This window comes from Nerophis lumbriciformis, linkage group LG11 (genome assembly GCF_033978685.3).
Source record: "Nerophis lumbriciformis linkage group LG11, RoL_Nlum_v2.1, whole genome shotgun sequence".
NCBI lineage: Eukaryota > Metazoa > Chordata > Actinopteri > Syngnathiformes > Syngnathidae > Nerophis > Nerophis lumbriciformis.
This window is the reverse complement of record NC_084558.2, coordinates 5,527,795-5,545,827: the sequence shown is the minus strand read 5'-3', so window position 1 is coordinate 5,545,827 and position 18,033 is coordinate 5,527,795. Positions and strand designations below refer to the sequence as shown.

Here is an 18,033-nt window from a genome sequence, read left to right as displayed (position 1 = left end):
GAGTTAGGTGTTAAAGTTAATTAACTTCTCGGTTTACGGCTACAACCTTCAACTATTCGGGTGAGAAGCATGATTTATAATGTAGATTTAGCTCACCGGCTGATGATGTCATTATAGCAGCGTAACCTAGTTACTTCTCTGTGATCAATTTGCCGCTTTTATCTTATGTCTGCTTGTAAACTCTTTTGTTTTGTTTTAAAGGTTCCTGTTGGTCGGCTCACAGAGCTGTTTTGGCAAGTTGTTATCTGTTTTCAAGGCCTTAGTTGTGCTCCTTTCTGGGCGACAGGGGCTGTTTTCGCACTACATAAGCTGACTCTTTTTGTTTGGATTTAGACCTCTTATTGCTGACGCTATTGTCGTGTTGTAAGGGCTGGTCTCCTAAAGCTTAAGTAAAACTTGGCCAAGTACTATTTTGTCTCAGTGGTCCTTCTTACTCAACATATATGTCATCCAAAAGAACTTGGGATTGACCAGTGTGTTTTATTCCCTGAGAGGAAGACTGGTCGCGCGCAACACTTCTAATAACAGTTTTTAACATTATGAAATAACACCCTTTATTTACCTTTACACTCATTTAAAGTACCAGTAAAGTGGAAACACATGTTTTCTTTATATTGAAGGCCAACACTGATCTTTTAATTCCTTTATCCATTTTATGTTTGAAAATGGTTAATTTAGGGCAAAAATGTTGGCGAATATGTGTTTTTTTCTCTTCTACTATTATTGTTATTGTTTTTTGTACAGCACTTTGTTCTTGCCACATGCATGTGCATGAAAAGTGCTATATAAATAAAGTGTTTTTTTTAATTTTTTTTTATTAATCAGCAACAAAATAATACACTATAACCATAATAATACAATTCCAATTCCAAAACCAAACTCCGCCTAGCAACATTCAGAATAGCAATCAACAGAGCAATTGAGAGGACACACAAACATGACACAAAACAATCCAAAAGTAGTCAAACAAAAAATAATAATATCAACAACACTATCAATATTAATAAGAATTCCATCATAGCAGTGATTATAAATCCCTAATTTACGGGTTAGGGTTAGGGTTAGGGTTAGGGTTAGGGTGTACCCTAACCCTAACCCTAACCCTAACCCTAACCCTAACCCTCTAACCCTAACCCTAACTCTAAACCTAACCCTAACCCTAACCCTAACCCTAACCCTGTACCCTGTACCCTAACCCTAACCCTAACCCTAACCCTAACCCTCTAACCCTAACCCTAACCCTAACCCTAACCCCTATCACACAAACATGACACAAAACAATCCAAAAGTAGTCAAACAAAAAATAATAATATCAACAACACTATCAATATTAATAAGAATTCCATCATAGCAGTGATTATAAATCCCTAATTTACGGGTTAGGGTTAGGGTTAGGGTTAGGGTTAGGGTTAGGGTACAGGGTTAGGGTTAGGGTTAGGGTTAGGGTTAGGGTGTACCCTAACCCTAACCCTAACCCTAACCCTAACCCTAACCCTAACCCTCTAACCCTAACCCTAACTCTAAACCTAACCCTAACCCTAACCCTAACCCTAACCCTAACCCTGTACCCTGTACCCTAACCCTAACCCTAACCCTAACCCTAACCCTCTAACCCTAACCCTAACCCTAACCCTAACCCCTATCACACAAACATGACACAAAACAATCCAAAAGTAGTCAAACAAAAAATAATAATATCAACAACACTATCAATATTAATAAGAATTCCATCATAGCAGTGATTATAAATCCCTAATTTACGGGTTAGGGTTAGGGTTAGGGTTAGGGTTAGGGTTAGGGTTAGGGTACAGGGTTAGGGTTAGGGTTAGGGTACACCCTAACCCTAACCCTAACCCTAACCCTAACCCTAACCCTAACCCTCTAACCCTAACCCTAACCCTAACCCTAACCCCTATCATCACAGCCATTTAAAAAAAAAAAAAAAAAACATTTTAAAAATTAACAATAAAGTTTGATTTAATTTTTTTTTTAAACCTAAAAAAAAAGCCAAATAAATTTGCGCAATATTTGAGGCGCATTGTGGTGACTGTAATTATTATTTGTTGGTGCAAAATAACAATTTCAACATCATTAAAAACATAAAGGTATGAACCATCCAAACCATCTTTATCGGAATTCAAACTCACTACCTCTGTCTTAATGCCAGCGCGCCACAGGAACCAATAAAACGCTGCAGGGAAATGTATAAATATCCATCCATCCATCCATTTTCTACCGCTTGTCCCTTTCGGGGTCGCGGGGGATGCTGGAGCCTATCTCAGCGGAATTCTGGCGGAAGGCAGGGGTACACCCTGGACAAGTCGCCACCTCATCACAGGGCCAACACAGATAGACAGTTTGTTGTAAAAATCTATCCATCCATTTTCTACCGCTTATTCCCTTCGGGGTCGCGGGGGGCGCTGGAGCCTATCTCAGCTACAATCGGGCGGAAGGCGGTGTACACCCTGGCCAAGTCGCCACCTCATCACAGGGTCAACACAGATAGACAGACAACATTCACACTCACATTCACACACTAGGGCCAATTTAGTGTTGCCAATCAACCTATCTCCAGGTGCATGTCTTTGGAGGTGGGAGGAAGCCGGAGTACCTGGAGGGAACCCACGCAGTCACGGGGAGAACATGCAAACTCCACACAGAAAGATCCCGAGGCCGGGATTGAACTCAGGACTACTCAGGACCTTTGTTGTAAAAATGTCATCCCAAATGCCGTGTCATTTATTATATTATATGCGCTTCTTCGCGCAAAACAGGGCAAAATCACGGGGTCCTACGCACAGCGCACGTTCTGCCTGATAGCACAATAAAAATGAAATTTGGATATAAATTTGGTGTGTGCTTATAAGCTCGTTATGTTGAAAAACTGCACGGCAGACAAGTTTCTCAAAGGAAAGGATGCTGCTCTCAGTGTACGTGGTGGAAATCATCCTTGCCCTCAATAAACCGCAGCTCCCCAGTGTGGACAGCATTCATGCAGCCCTTGACGCGACCACAACCATTATTTAGGTACTTGCCAGTTATTTGGACAATAATAGCTTTGTTTTGTTGACTCGTTTAAAAGTTGTGCAATGGTTACCCTAAAGCAGGGGTCGGCAACCCAAAATGTTGAAAGAGCCATATTGAACCAAAAATACAAAAACAAATCTGTCTGAAGCCGCAAAAAATTAAAAGCCATATTACATACAGATAGTGTGTCATGAGATATAAATTGAATTAAGAGGACTTAAAAGAAACTAAATGACCTCAAATATAGCTACAAATGAGGCATAATGATGCAATATGTACATATAGCTAGCCTAAATAGCATGTTAGCATCGATTAGCTTGCAGTCCTGCAGTGACCAAATATGTCTGATTAGCACTCCACACAAGTCAATAACATCAACAAAACTCACCTTTGTGCATTCATGCACAACCTTAAAAGTTTGGTGGACAAAATGAGACAGAAAAAGAAGTGGCATAAAACACGTCCTAGAAAGTCGGAGAAAGTTATACATGTAAACAAACTACGGTGAGTTCAAGGACCGCCATAATTAGTAGGACAAAACGGCGCTCGCCAAATACTCAAATCAGTAAAGCATGTTTAATATAAACAGTGTGCTTTATAACAATTAGGGAGGTTTGTGTCATGTTTGTCCTCCTACAGAAACCATATTAAAACAAAAAATATATTTTTCCCCCTCATCTTTTTATTCCATTTGTCATACATTTTTGAAAAAGCTCCAGAGAGCCACTAGTGCGGCGCTAAATAGCCGCATGCGGCTCTAGAGCCGCGGGTTGCCGACCCCTGCCCTAAAGCAACGATCTTCAACGGGGGTTCCGTGACACCCAGGGGTTCCACATAGATGGGCCGTGAAATTTTACATACAACATACACAACTGTAAATGTCTTAAAGTAGCCTACACATGAACATTGAGCCAGTTGACTGTGAATAAATAATAACATGAATGAATAAATATATTATAATGTCAACGTTAGCGTTTAAGATAGCTATCGATTAGCGCTCTAATTGTCAGCTAGCGATTAGCACTGTGGTTGTCAGCTAGTGATTGGTACGTTAGTTACCAGCTAGCAATTAACACTTGAGTTGCCAGCGAGAAATGAGCAAGTTATTTGTCAGCTGGAGATTAGAACTTTAGTTGCCAGCTAGTTGTCAGGTAGTGATCGCTCGTTGTCAGCTAGTGATTGGCGTGCTAGCTGTCAGCCATGATTAGCACACTTGTCGCCAGCTTGCGATTAGAGCGCAACTTGCCACCTGGCTATTAACGGCACAACACTGTAATTATTTGAATATCGTTAGTATTGCACAATATAACAAGGTACCTTTCGGACCAGTTGAATGTAAACATAGGTTTTATTTCATTTTTCTATGCACACATGTTAAAAAGCAAATGTTCTTGATGATGTGCATTTATTGAGAAAAAAAACCCCAATGAAGGTCATGGCAATCAAAGAAATTGTTGTGTATTTTTCCTAAAATACGCATAGAGCAGGGGTGTCAAACGTACGGCCCACGGGCCTGATGGTTTTATCCGGCCCGCGAGATGAGTTTGCTAAGTATAAAAATGAGCCGAAATTTTTGAATGAAAGAAACAGCTGTTCTAAATGTGTCCACTAGATGTCGCAATAGCAATCCTTTGTATCTTTGTAGATGATGCTACATATGTAAAAAAAAAAATAAAATAAATAAACAACATGATGTTAGTGGACCAGTCCAGGAAAATGATCAAACTACATAAATAACATTCTGTAATTTGATTTTGATATTTTTTTATCTTGATGGATTGAAAATTAACACCAATGAGTTGACTGATGAACATTGTCACATAATTTATTCAGAAAGTATAAATAACGACAAATAAAGAATACTATACATGTAAGTGTAAAAAAAAAAACCAACAACATTATGATTTGTACATTTTCAGAATGTGCTTGTTCTATTTTTAGACAAAGAAAACAATCTGAAGTAGGGCTGGGCGATATGGCCTTTTTTTAATATTGCGATATTTTAAGGCCATATCGCGATACACGATATATATCTCGTTATTTTGCCTTAGCCTTGAATGAACACTTGATGCATATAATCACAGCAGTATGATGATTCTATGTGTCTACATTAAAACATTCTTCTTCATACTGCATTAATATATGCTACTTTAAAACGTTCATGCAGAGAAGGAAATCACAACTAAAAAAAATCACTATTTTTTTCATACGGTGTTGATCTGGAAATGTTTGCCTCGGCATTTTGATGGTGTGGGCGTGTGGCACCGAACGGAGATGTTGACATGCGGAGTAAGCACTCTTCATTCTCTAGCAGGTGACTTTTCAAATGATGCTACATATTAGCAGTAATGCTACTTTTTATAGCAACGCTTTCGCCCCACACTTGACAAATTACGGTTGTCTGTTCGACATATTCCCACTTGAAGCCAAACGACCGCCAGACGATGGACCCCCTGCTGTTTTTTGGGGGAATTAATTATTCCTTCATTTGTTACCAGATTCGCACCTTCTTTCTCTCGTATTACCGCTAGCATCACAGCTAACGTTACCCATGCTGCTACCTCTTTGCTGCGCGAGGGCGTATACGTATGTGACGTATGACGTGACAGTATGTGACGTATGTAGAAGCTGCGCTTGCTGTCTGTGAGAAGGAGAGACAGGAAAGAGCGAGGAGTAAAGTGGAAACACATGTTTTCTTTATATTGAAGGCCAACACTGATCTTTTAATTCCTTTATCCATTTTATGTTTGAAAATGGTTAATTTAGGGCAAAAATGTTGGCGAATATGTGTTTTTTTCTCTTCTACTATTATTGTTATTGTTTTTTGTACAGCACTTTGTTCTTGCCACTTGCATGTGCATGAAAAGTGCTATATAAATGAAGTGTTTTTTTTTTGTTTTTTTTATTAATCAGCAACAAAATAATACACAATAACCATAATACAATTCCAATTCCAAAACCAAACTCCGCCTAGCAACATTCAGAATAGCAATCAACAGAGCAATTGAGAGGACACACAAACATGACACAAAACAATCCAAAAGTAGTCAAACAAAAAATAATAATATCAACAACACTATCAATATTAAAAAGAATTCCATCATAGCAGTGATTATAAATCCCTAATTTACATTATCATCACAGCCATTAAAAAATAAAAAATAAAACATTTTAAAAATTAACAATAAAGTTTGATTTAATTTTTTTTAAAAACCTAAAAAAAAAGCCAAATAAATTTGCGCAATATTTGAGGCGCATTGTGGTGACTGTAATTATTATTTTTTGGTGCAAAATAACAATTTCAACATCATTAAAAACATAAAGGTATGAACCATCCAAACCATCTTTATCGGAATTCAAACTCACTACCTCTGTCTTAATGCCAGCGCGCCACAGGAACCAATAAAACGCTGCAGGGAAATGTATAAATATCCATCCATCCATCCATTTTCTACCGCTTGTCCCTTTCGGGGTCGCGGGGGATGCTGGAGCCTATCTCAGCGGAATTCTGGCGGAAGGCAGGGGTACACCCTGGACAAGTCGCCACCTCATCACAGGGCCAACACAGATAGACAGTTTGTTGTAAAAATCTATCCATCCATTTTCTACCGCTTATTCCCTTCGGGGTCGCGGGGGGCGCTGGAGCCTATCTCAGCTAAGGAAAAGAGCGAGGAGAGCCTGTAGTGTAATGCCAGCAGCTAAAAGCAACTGCGTGAGAATGCATACTCGAATATCACGATATAGTCATTTTCTATATCGCACAGAGACAAACCCGTGATATATCGCGTATATCGATATATCGCGCATATCGATATATCGCCCAGCCCTAATCTGAAGTTGTCTTTATTTTTAAGTTATCGTGCCGTGATTTTACCAGTCCGGCCCACGTGGGAGTAGATTTTTCTCATTGTGGCCCGCCATCTAAAATTAGTTTGACACTGCTGGCATATAGAGGCTGTAAATTGTGTTTTATCCGATTACTCGATTAATCGAACAAACTATAGCTATATAGCTATAGCTGCATCCCTAAAAACTGATTCCTAGCGTCTTCCTGCTCCGTCACGGATAATTTTACATTGGCAAATTTCCACCTTATATTCACAAAGTCACCCGTGACCCGCTGGCTTGTCGCAGACGTGCCAAGTTCGAATCTCGGCCGAATCGATTCAGTAAAAATATGCAAATGTTTGCTTTAAATATGCTATTTTGCACACAAAAAAGTGGCGGCCCTGGAAAATGTACACATTCTGTTGGAAGCAACGCATAAAAATAAGAACGAGACAGAAAGGATGATCAAACCGAAAGCTTTACATCAGGGGTGCTCATTACGTCGATCGCGAGCTACCGGTCGATCTCGGATGGTGTGTCAGTCGATCACCAGCCAGGCATTAAAAAAATAGTCCTAAAAATGAGCGATCATAAATCTTCACTATGACGTCACTTTCGTCACTTGATTGACATTCACGACACCCGAGGGTCTTCTGAGATGACGCTGGCTGCTGCCAGCTCATTAAAATTACCGACAGGAAGGCGAGAAACACTTTATTTCAACAGACTCTGGCGCCGTACCTGTCGTCAAAACTCCAAAGACCGAGTGCACAGTTGCACAATAAAAGCTCTGCTTCATCCTGCTTGCGCTACCAAAATAAGAGTCTCAGAAAGCTGGCGTGCACAAGCTAGCAAGCTACGGAGTTTGCCAACAATGTATTTATTGTAAAGTGTATACAAAGGAGTACGGAAGCTGGATAAATAAGATGCCAAAAAGCAACCACTTTCATGTGGTATTGGACAGAAAGGAGGACTTTTTTTCTCCTCCATTCGAAAATGCGGACCTTATCAGCACTACTGTCTGATTCTAATCAATGCAAGTCATCAGAATCAGGTAATACACCAACTTATATTCTTGTCTTCATGAAAGAAAGGAATCTATATGTGTTAAACATGCTTGTGTTATCTTTAAACACCTTTAACTTGTTAACAATATTAACTATATGTGTTAAACATGCTTGTATTATCTTTAAACACCTTTAATTTGTTAACAATATTAACTATATGTGTTAAACATGCTTGTATTATCTTTAAACACCTTTAACTTATTACCAATATTAACAATAAGCGTTAAACATGCTTGTATTATCTTTAAATACCTTTAACTTGTTAACAATATTAACTATGTGTTAAACATTCTTGTATTATCATTAAACACCTTTAATTTATTAACAATATTAACTATATGTGTTAAACGTGCTTGCATTATCTTTAAACACCTTTAACTTGTTAACAATATTAACTATATGTATTAAACATACTTGTATTTTCATTAAACACCTTTAACTTATTAACAATATTAACTATATGTGTTAAACATGCTTGCATTATCATTAAACATATTTAACTTGTTAACAAAAACATATGTTTCATAAATAAGTAAATATAAATTATATATATGAATGAGGTAGATCCCCACGACTTGATCAATTGAAAAGTAGCTCGCCTGCAGAAAAAGTGTGAGCACCCCTGCTTTACATCAAACTACCCCACTCATAACACGATGAATGAATCCTCTGTGGGTCTTTTTTAGTGTGCCCGTGCGTGTGCGTGCGTGTGGAAATGGTGACATTGGGCGAATTGCACGTCTTTTGCATGAGTCATGTCATGTTGCGAAACGGAAAGAGAGAGAAAGTTTGCACGCAATAAAGACGTCAACTCATCGATTGAACGAATGAATAACTCTATAAAAAAAAAAGGTCCGCAATAGTGTAAAAGTTGCCGCGCTGTTGTGAAAAGTAAATCTTCATTCTGCATCGGAATGACCATCGACACTTATTCCGGTCACGGTGAAGGTGCCATGCATCTTTGTATTGAAACACACACTACTCTCCCAGTCCTACCGTGGGTTCATGCAGGTCACGTGTCGTCCAGTGCGCCGTGGGAGCTTCTCTCTCCGTCCACGCCGGACGTGGGAAAATGATGTGTTGATGTTTTTTGGGGGTTTTTTTAAACAAAAGTTTGCTTTCTGGCCCCTTCTCCGCCGCTCCCTTCATTCACAAAGCAGCACTTTCTATTCCCAGAATGGGCGGTCAGAACACAGAGGCGGGGCGGGGGGTGTTTGGGGGGGGGGGGGGTGATGATGCCTTTAATCCCCACCTCTTCATACGACAATCTTTCGTCCACAAGTCAGGGAAACGCTAAAAACAAACAACTTTTATATATAAACAAACAATATTATAATAATAATTAAAAAAAACATGTATAAGGTTCTGTTTATTTCATTTTCTTTAGGGAAGTGTCAGCTATAAACCATAAAAGAGACTTATAGGGGGGGCCCTGAACGTTTCACTCGCAGGAAGCCCCGCCCCCAATCAAGTTTCAGCGACTTTTTTTCATTTAAAATAATTGATTCAACTGTGTCATAAAGTTAACTTCTTTTTTTTTTCTTTTTTTTACCGATATTATCAATATGACCGGTAACAAGGTGGTATCGATCGATACTGTTTTTCAATCGATTTGTTTCTTTTTTTTTTTTTTTTTTTTTAATGTCCTGTCCAGCTTCTCAGGCAAATCATATAGTTGATGTAGATGCCCATGTCGGCTGTTCAGATTTACTTTACAAAAGAGAAGTGTAGGATACTTCTCTTGTTGCCTTATTTGTATTTGACTTTATTAAATGTATTTATATTATCATTTAGTGCAGCCGGGCCGGAGCAGGAGGGGATAGAAAGAGAAAAAAAAAGAAGACAGAGGGGGGAATTGTGGGGACAAGAGGGGGATTAGACAGAGAGACAAAAACAACAACAGCAAACAACAACAACAACAACAATAGAGCAACATCAGCAAATATGACATGTACAAATATGATGGTAAAAGTAATAGCAAATAAGCAGTTAGCGAAAAATAAAAAATAATACAGAAATAACAATGAGCATTATTACACTACAAATGGATCAATACAAATACCAATAGAAATAGCGCTATTGATAATGAACAATACCAATAATTTACCTTTATTATCAACAATACAGTTGTTTAAATGCAACAATACATATACGTAATGATAACTTGAGATACGAAAGAATGCAGAAAAATGGAGGGGGAGAAAGAGAAGCAACCTACATTAACCTTGTAGATTGTTATAGTCACAATAGGTTAAGCTTTGTCAGTGTGCCATGCGTTACACCCAGTTTACCCTAGGGCAACAACGTTAATATATGTTTGATGCAACGTGATTATGTGCATGAGTGTAAGTATGCATATGTACTTGTATATGTACAGAATGTGTATATGTGTTTGTACAATGAATGTATATGTACAGAATGTGTATATGTGTTTGTACAGTGAATGTATATGTACAGTCGATTTGTTTCTTAAATGAGTTATTGTGTCATAACTCAGGTGATTAATCACAAGAAATAACGCATTTATGTATGAATGCAATTTATTTGCAGTGCGCATGCTCCTTTACCTTGACCACAGATGGTTACCTGAAAGGTTGATGAGTGAGCTAGGAGACTGACTGGTAAATTTCACTTCTTTCGTTCTTTTTTATTGATTTTCACATTCACATTAACAACACATTCCAAACCCTCTTCGTCCCCTACCCCTGCTGTCACTCAAAACAAAAACAAACAAAAAACATAAGTAAGAGTACAAAACTACCCAGAGTAAAAAAATAAATAAAAAATAAATTGTTCAATAAGGCACTTGAGACAAAGTCATTGAAATCAAATCAAATCAAATCAACTTTATTTATAAAGCACATTTAAAATTTACCACAGGGGTAGCCAAAGTGCTGTACAATGAGCAGGTTAAAAGATAAAACGAGTACCGAGCAAACACAACACAACACAAACAGAACACGATAAAAAATAAATAATTAAAATAGAATTAATAAAAACATAAAAACATAAAAACAGGATCACAGCAGGTGTATTATGGGGCGCCATTGCAGGATGGATATCACTCAGTGTTAAAAGCCATGGAATAAAAGTATGTTTTTAAGAGAGATTTAAAAACAGGAAGAGAGGAGGCTTGTCTAACACTCAGGGGTAGGTCGTTCCAGAGCTTGGGAGCAGCAACGGCGAAAGCTCTGTCACCTCTAAGCTTCAGCCTTGTGTCAGGGACCGTCAACAGCAGCTGATCGGCTGATCTTAAGGATCGGGTGGGGCAGTAAGGCTGAAGGAGGTCGGAGAGATAGGTTGGCGCGAGGTTGTTTAAACATTTAAAAACAAATAAAAGGAGTTTAAAATGTATTCGGTAAATTGAAAGCTGAAACACACTGTAGAAGCAGCATGACAAGGCCTGAAACGTCGGCAGTCATATTCAGGTACGTGTCTAGGGCAATTCCTGCACTTGTGTAGAGGATTGGTAAAAAAAAAAAAATCAAAAAAGGTCTCCACACTTTAAAAAAAAATTGTTTTCAGAGCCCCGTAATGTATACCTTATTTTCTCCAGCTTCAGGTTTGATAGCACATCCCTTATCCAGTGGGAGACTGAGAGTGGGACAGTCTCCTTCCACTTCAACAGTATCAGGGGGCGTGCGAGAAGGGTGGTAAAGGCAACTATTTTGTAAATTTCACTTCTGAGTAAATCCTTAAGATAAAACTGTTCTGAAAAAAAAGAAGTTTTGAGCAAATAAATTATGTGCATTTGTCAAAACATTTTAAATAGTTCCTGGCTGACGTTCTTGCAATAAAATTGCATATGTGTCCAACTTTTATACAAACCCCAAAACCAGTGAAATTGGCACGTTGTGTAAATCGTAAATAAAAACAAAATACATCCATCCATCCATCCATTTTCTACCGCTTGTCCCTTTGCAAATCTTTTTAAACATTTATTCAATTGAATAGACTGCAAATACAAGATACTTAACATTCAAACTGGAAAACTTTGTTATGTTTTGCAAATATTAGCTCATTTGGAATTTGATGCCTGCAACATGTTTCAAAAAAGCTGGCACAAGTGGCAAAAAAACTGAGAAAGTTGAGGCATGCTCATCGAACATCCCACAGGTGAACAGGCTAATTGGGAACAGGTGGGTGCCATGATTGGTATAAAAGCAGCTGCCATGAAATGCTCAGTCATTCACAAATAAGGATGGGGTGAGGGTCACCAAATGTGAACAAATGCGTGAGCAAATTGTCAAACAGTTTAAGAACAACATTTCTCAACAAGCTATTGCAAGGAATTTAAGGATTTCACCATCTACGGTCCGTAATATCATCAAAAGGTTCAGAGATTCTGGAGAAATCAGAGAGCACTACATGCTTCCATCTGTTGAAAAGCTCTATGGAGATGATGATTTCATTTTCCAACATGATCTGGCACCTGCCCACAGTGCCAAAACCACCAGTAACTGGTGTACTGACCATGGCATTACTGTCCTCGATTGACCTGCCAACTCCCCTGACCTGAACCCCATAGAGAATTTGTGGGGTATTGTGAAGAAGAAGCTGAAAGAAACCAGACCCAATAAAGCAAATGAGCTAAAGGCCGCTATTGAAGCATCCTGGGCATCCATAACACCTCAGCAATGCCACAGGCTGATTGCCTCCATGCCACGCCGCATTGATGCAGTAATCCGTGCAAAAGGATTCTGAGGATTGAGTGCATTAATTGACATTTTCAAATGTTTAATTTTGTTTTGCTGTTATAAATCTTTTTTTTTTACTTGGTCTGAGGAAATATTCTAATTTTTTTATATAGGATTTTTGAGTTTTCTTAAGCTGTATGCCATAATCAGCAATATTAAAATAATAAAAGGCTTGCAATATTTCAGTTGATGTGTAATGAATCCAGAATGTATGACATTTTTGTTTTTTTAATTGCATTACAGAAAATAAAAAACTTTATCATAATATTCTAATTTTCTGAGACAGTCCTGTAAATATATATATATATATATATATATATATATATATATATATATATATATATATATATATATATATATATATATATATATATATATATATAATTTTTTTTTTTTTAATTACAGCAAGGTGGTCTTGCCGCTGGGCCTTAGGCCTGTCGCACCTCCACCGGTGCCTGTGGTGGACTGTGCATGGCAGGGATGTCCTCTTCCCTGAGGCAGGCCTAAACCTGACCGCATACCAGAAAAGGTTTTGCTGCAGGGTCTTCAGCTGGGGACCACTTCTCATTGATGTTTCGCCCCTTAGCCCAGAACATCTCCCGGTGGCGGGGCAGTGAACAGGGACGTCTCCCTGACACCCCCTGCAGCAAAACCTACTTGGATACTGCTCCCCAAGCCTTGTCGCGTCGTTTGAGCCAGAGCCAGTGGCTAGCTTTTTCTGCTACTTCTGAGAGCTCCTTGGTGGATCTGCTCAGGGTGGCTCCTCGTAGTCCCAGGTCCTTGAGCAGACGTGATGTTGATCTGCCCACAAAGCCTCTGGCTCCCACCTCCACCGGATACAGTCTCACCCTCCATCCACTTTCTCTGCAGTCCGCGACCAGGTCTGCATACTTTGCCTTCTTTCTCTCGTAGGCAGCTTCCAGTCCCTCCTCCCATGGCACTGTCAGCTCAATCAGTACTACTGACTTCAGAGCTGCAGACCACAGCACAACATCTGGTCTTAAGGTGGTGCTGCATATCTCCTGTGGGAACTGGAGCTGCCTGCCCAGGTCCACTTCCATCTTCCACGCCGCCCCTGGTGTTAATAGCTTGGCGGGTGTTCTCTTGCTGGAATGTGTCGCAGGTTCCCCCTGCCTTAGGAAGTGGATCCTGCATTGGCTTTCTGCTGGACTCTGTTTGTTTGCCTCCTGCCGACTTTTCTCCAGCACCTCTGCCAACTTGCTGAGCACTTGGTCGTGCCGCCATCTGAGCCGACCCTGTGTCAGCGCCATTTTGCAACCTGACAGAACGTGCTGGAGTGAGGCATTGATGGTCCCGCAGAGGTCGCAGGATTGCTCTGTGCCAAGCCATTGGTGGAGGTTTTTTGGGCTCGGGAGGGTGTCATATGTTGCCCTGATGAGGAAACTGAGCCGAGCCTGTGGCAGTTTCCAGAAATCTGCCCAGCTGATTGCTCGGTTCGAGACACCCTCCCAAGTTGTCCACCTCCCCTGCTGCCCCTGTGCCATATATATATATATATATATATATATATAGTACAGTAAACAGTAATGAAAACACAGTTGTTCTACTAACTGTACTGTACTTGCTGCTTACTTAAAAAAAAAAACTCTTACCTTTCACTATTTGAGTAGCTTTTGTTCTGCCATTTGAGTACTGGCATAATCCCAGGAATGTAGGCTCATACGACTTCTTTTTTTGTCTTGTCTTTATTGCACAATATGTAATTCAACCACACAACAGCTCCAATGTGTGTCTATCCCTTTTCCCGGCAAAACTCAAACACCCACTTCCTATTAACAACGTCACTTCCCTATCTCTCCCGGAAGTACGCCCCCCAGCCAAAGTCATGGCTAACACCCCGGAGCCAGCCGCTACAGTATTAACGTGCCAGCTGGAATAAACACACGCTGAGAAATAGCTCTGTGCCTGCCTACTTTATGGGTTATAGATAAACCTATGGATAACCGAGACATATATAATAGTCTCCTTTTCAGGTGAGAGACGACGCTAAAGGTAGTGCCTTTAAGGCACGCCCCCAATATAGTTGTCCGGCTGGAAATCGGGAGATTTTCGGGAGAATGGTTGTCCCGGGAGATTTTCGGGAGAGGCACTGAAATTCGGGAGTCTCCCGGAAAATTCGGGAGGGTTCGCAAGTATGGTGTTTGGTGGCCATGTTGACAGGAGAGTCAGGTGACTAGTTGTGTTTGGTGGCCATGTTGGCAGGAGGGTCAGGTGACGAGTTGTGTTTTTATGTGGCCATCTTGACAAGAGAGTCAGATGACTAGTTGTGTTTGGTGGCCATGTTGGCAGGAGAGTCAGGTGACTAGTTGCGTTTGGTGGCCATGTTGGCAGGAGAGTCACGTGACTCGTTGTGTTTGGTGGCCATTGACGAAGATAGATATCTACATATATCCATATTTAAGAGTTATTTCTTTCTATAGACAGGTTTGAAATAAGTAGTGTTTTCTCTTTGTGCTCTTCCTAATTTTTCTCCATCTCATGACCGAGGGTACACTGTGGACCACCTTGAGCTTGGAATGCAGGGAGTAGCAACACTCCTTTTTTTTATTCTATCCTGTCTCTTCTCAGAGTAGAACACTTGACTTGTGTATTACTTCTGGAGGGTGGGGGCGAGGGACATATTGAAGAACACAGCACTTCCGTAAGGTTTTCAGATCAACTTGACTGCGCAATTGAATGTGTTGTCCTAGGCTGGTCTCTCTTTCCAAAGCTTTGGAAATAAATTACAAAATACCTATTCTGTTCTGGTGATCATTTAAACTCAGCTTATGTGTCATCGAAAGAACTTGATATTGACCAGTAACTTAAATTCCCTTGGAGGGACATCTGGTCCAAACGCAACACCATGTTGGCAGGAGAGTCAGGTGACTAGTTGTGTTTGGTGGCCATGTTGGCAGGAGAGTCAGGTGACTAGTTGTGTTTGATGGCCATGTTGGCAGAAGAGTCAGTTGACGAGTTGTGTTTTTTGTGGCCATGTTGACAGGAGAGTCAGGTGACTAGTTGTGTTTGGTGGCCATATTGGCAGGAGAGTCAGGTGACTAGTTGTGTTTGGTGGCCATGTTGGCAGCAGAGTCAGGTGACTAGTTGTGTTTGGTGGCCATGTTGGCAGCAGAGTCAGTTGACTAGTTGTGTTTGGTGGCCATGTTGGCAGGAGAGTCAGGTGACTAGTTGTGTTTGGTGGCCATGTTGGCAGCAGAGTCAGGTGACTAGTTGTGTTTGGTGGCGATGTTGGCAGGAGGTTGTGTTTGGTGGCCATGTTGGCAGCAGAGTCAGGTGACTAGTTGTGTTTGGTGGCCATGTTGGCAGGAGAGAAACGTGAGTAGTTGTGTTTGGTAGCCATGTTGGCAGGAGAGAAACTTGAGTAGTTGTGTTTGGTGGCCATGTTGGCAGGAGAGTCAGGTGATGAGTTGTGTTTGGTGGCCATGTTGGCAGCAGAGTCAGGTGACTAGTTGTGTTTGGTGGCCATGTTGGCAGGAGAGAAATGTGAGTAGTTGTTATTGGTGGCCATGTTGGCAGCAGAGTCAGGTGACTCGTTGTTTGGTGGCCATGTTGGCAGGAGAGTCAGGTGACTTGTTGTGTTTGGTGGCCATGTTGGCAGGAGAGAAACGTGAGTAGTTGTGTTTGGTGGCCATGATGGCAGGAGAGAAACGTGAGTAGTTGTGTTTGGTGGCCGTGTTGGCAGGAGAGAAACATGAGTAGTTGTGATTGGTGGCCATGTTGGCAGCAGAGTCAGGTGACTCGTTGTTTGGTGGCCATGTTGGCAGGAGAGTCAGGTGACTAGTTGTGTTTGGTGGCCATGTTGGCAGGAGAGAAACGTGAGTAGTTGTGTTTGGTGGCCTTGTTGGCAGGAGAGAAACGTGCGTAGTTGTGTTTGGTAGCCATGTTGGCAGGAGAGAAACTTGAGTAGTTGTGTTTGGTGGCCATGTTGGCAGGAGAGTCAGGTGACGAGTTGTGTTTGGTGGCCATGTTGGCAGCAGAGTCAGGTGACGAGTTGTGTTTGGTGGCCATGTTGGCAGCAGAGTCAGGTGACTAGTTGTGTTTGGTGGCCATGTTGGCAGGAGAGAAACGTGAGTAGTTGTTATTGGTGGCCATGTTGGCAGCAGAGTCAGGTGACTCGTTGTTTGGTGGCCATGTTGGCAGAAGAGTCAGGTGACTTGTTGTGTTTGGTGGCCATGTTGGCAGGAGAGAAATGTGAGTAGTTGTGTTTGGTGGCCATGATGGCAGGAGAGAAACGTGAGTAGTTGTGTTTGGTGGCCGTGTTGGCAGGAGAGAAACATGAGTAGTTGTGATTGGTGGCCATGTTGGCAGCAGAGTCAGGTGACTCGTTGTTTGGTGGCCATGTTGGCAGGAGAGTCAGGTGACTAGTTGTGTTTGGTGGCCATGTTGGCAGGAGAGAAACGTGAGTAGTTGTGTTTGGTGGCCTTGTTGGCAGGAGAGAAACATGAGTAGTTGTGATTGGTGGCCATGTTGGCAGCAGAGTCTGGTGACTAGTTGTGTTTGGTGGCCATGTTGGCAGGAGAGTCTGGTGACTAGTTGTGTTTGGTGGCCATGTTGGCAGGAGAAAAACGTGAGTAGTTGTGTTCGGTGGCCTTATTGGCAGGAGAGAAACATGAGTAGTTGTGATTGGTGGCCATGTTGGCAGCAGAGTCAGGTGACTTGTTGTTTGGTGGCCATGTTGGCAGGAGAGTCAGGTGACTAGTTGTGTTTGGTGGCCATGTTGGCAGGAGAGCAACATGAGTAGTTGTGATTGGTGGCCATGTTGGCAGCAGAGTCAGGTGACTCGTTGTTTGGTGGCCATGTTGGCAGGAGAGTCAGGTGACTAGCTGTGTTTGGTGGCCATGTTGGCAGGAGAGAAACGTGAGTAGTTGTGTTTGGTGGCCTTGTTGGCAGGAGAGAAACGTGAGTAGTTGTGATTGGTGGCCATGTTGGCAGCAGAGTCAGGTGACTCGTTGTTTGGTGGCCATGTTGGCAAGAGAATCACGTGACAAGTTGTGTTTGGTGGCCTTGTGGGCAGGAGAAGCAGCAGATAAAATGAATGTACTATGTTAGATTCCAACGTTCAGAGTTTACTACACATTTGACTCACACACATATTGGAAAGCTACAACACAAAATGTATGGGTAAACATAATCAATTTGTATAATGCACCTGCCATGGTTTTTACATCAATAATTAGCCATAAGAATGTAAAACGTTCCAGATTTTACAGTATTTTAAATGAATTCATTAGCTTTCTGTTGTCCTACAGTCTTTAGTGGATCAGATGGTGAGACTGCTGACATCAGATGCGTAAGTGGGACATTCAGAGTTACTAAGAATCAAAGGCTCATAGAAGATTCCTTTAGAGCTGCTTGGGGTCAATTTTGATCCTGCTTGTGGAAGAGTGTGTAGT

At 41.1% G+C, this 18,033-nt stretch overlaps 1 protein-coding gene across 1 annotated transcript in view; it reads right to left on the bottom strand.

Moving 5' to 3' along the window:
- The window catches only part of LOC133610889 (uncharacterized), a 51,432-nt gene extending 42,320 nt beyond the window's left edge, over positions 1 to 9,112 (bottom strand). The window contains exon 1 of the mRNA XM_061967612.1: positions 8,919 to 9,112. Within this exon, the coding sequence (XP_061823596.1) occupies positions 8,919 to 8,929 (11 nt within the window). The 5' untranslated portion in view covers positions 8,930 to 9,112. The remainder of the gene's footprint in view (positions 1 to 8,918) is intronic.
- Between the last annotated feature and the right edge of the window lie 8,921 nt (positions 9,113 to 18,033).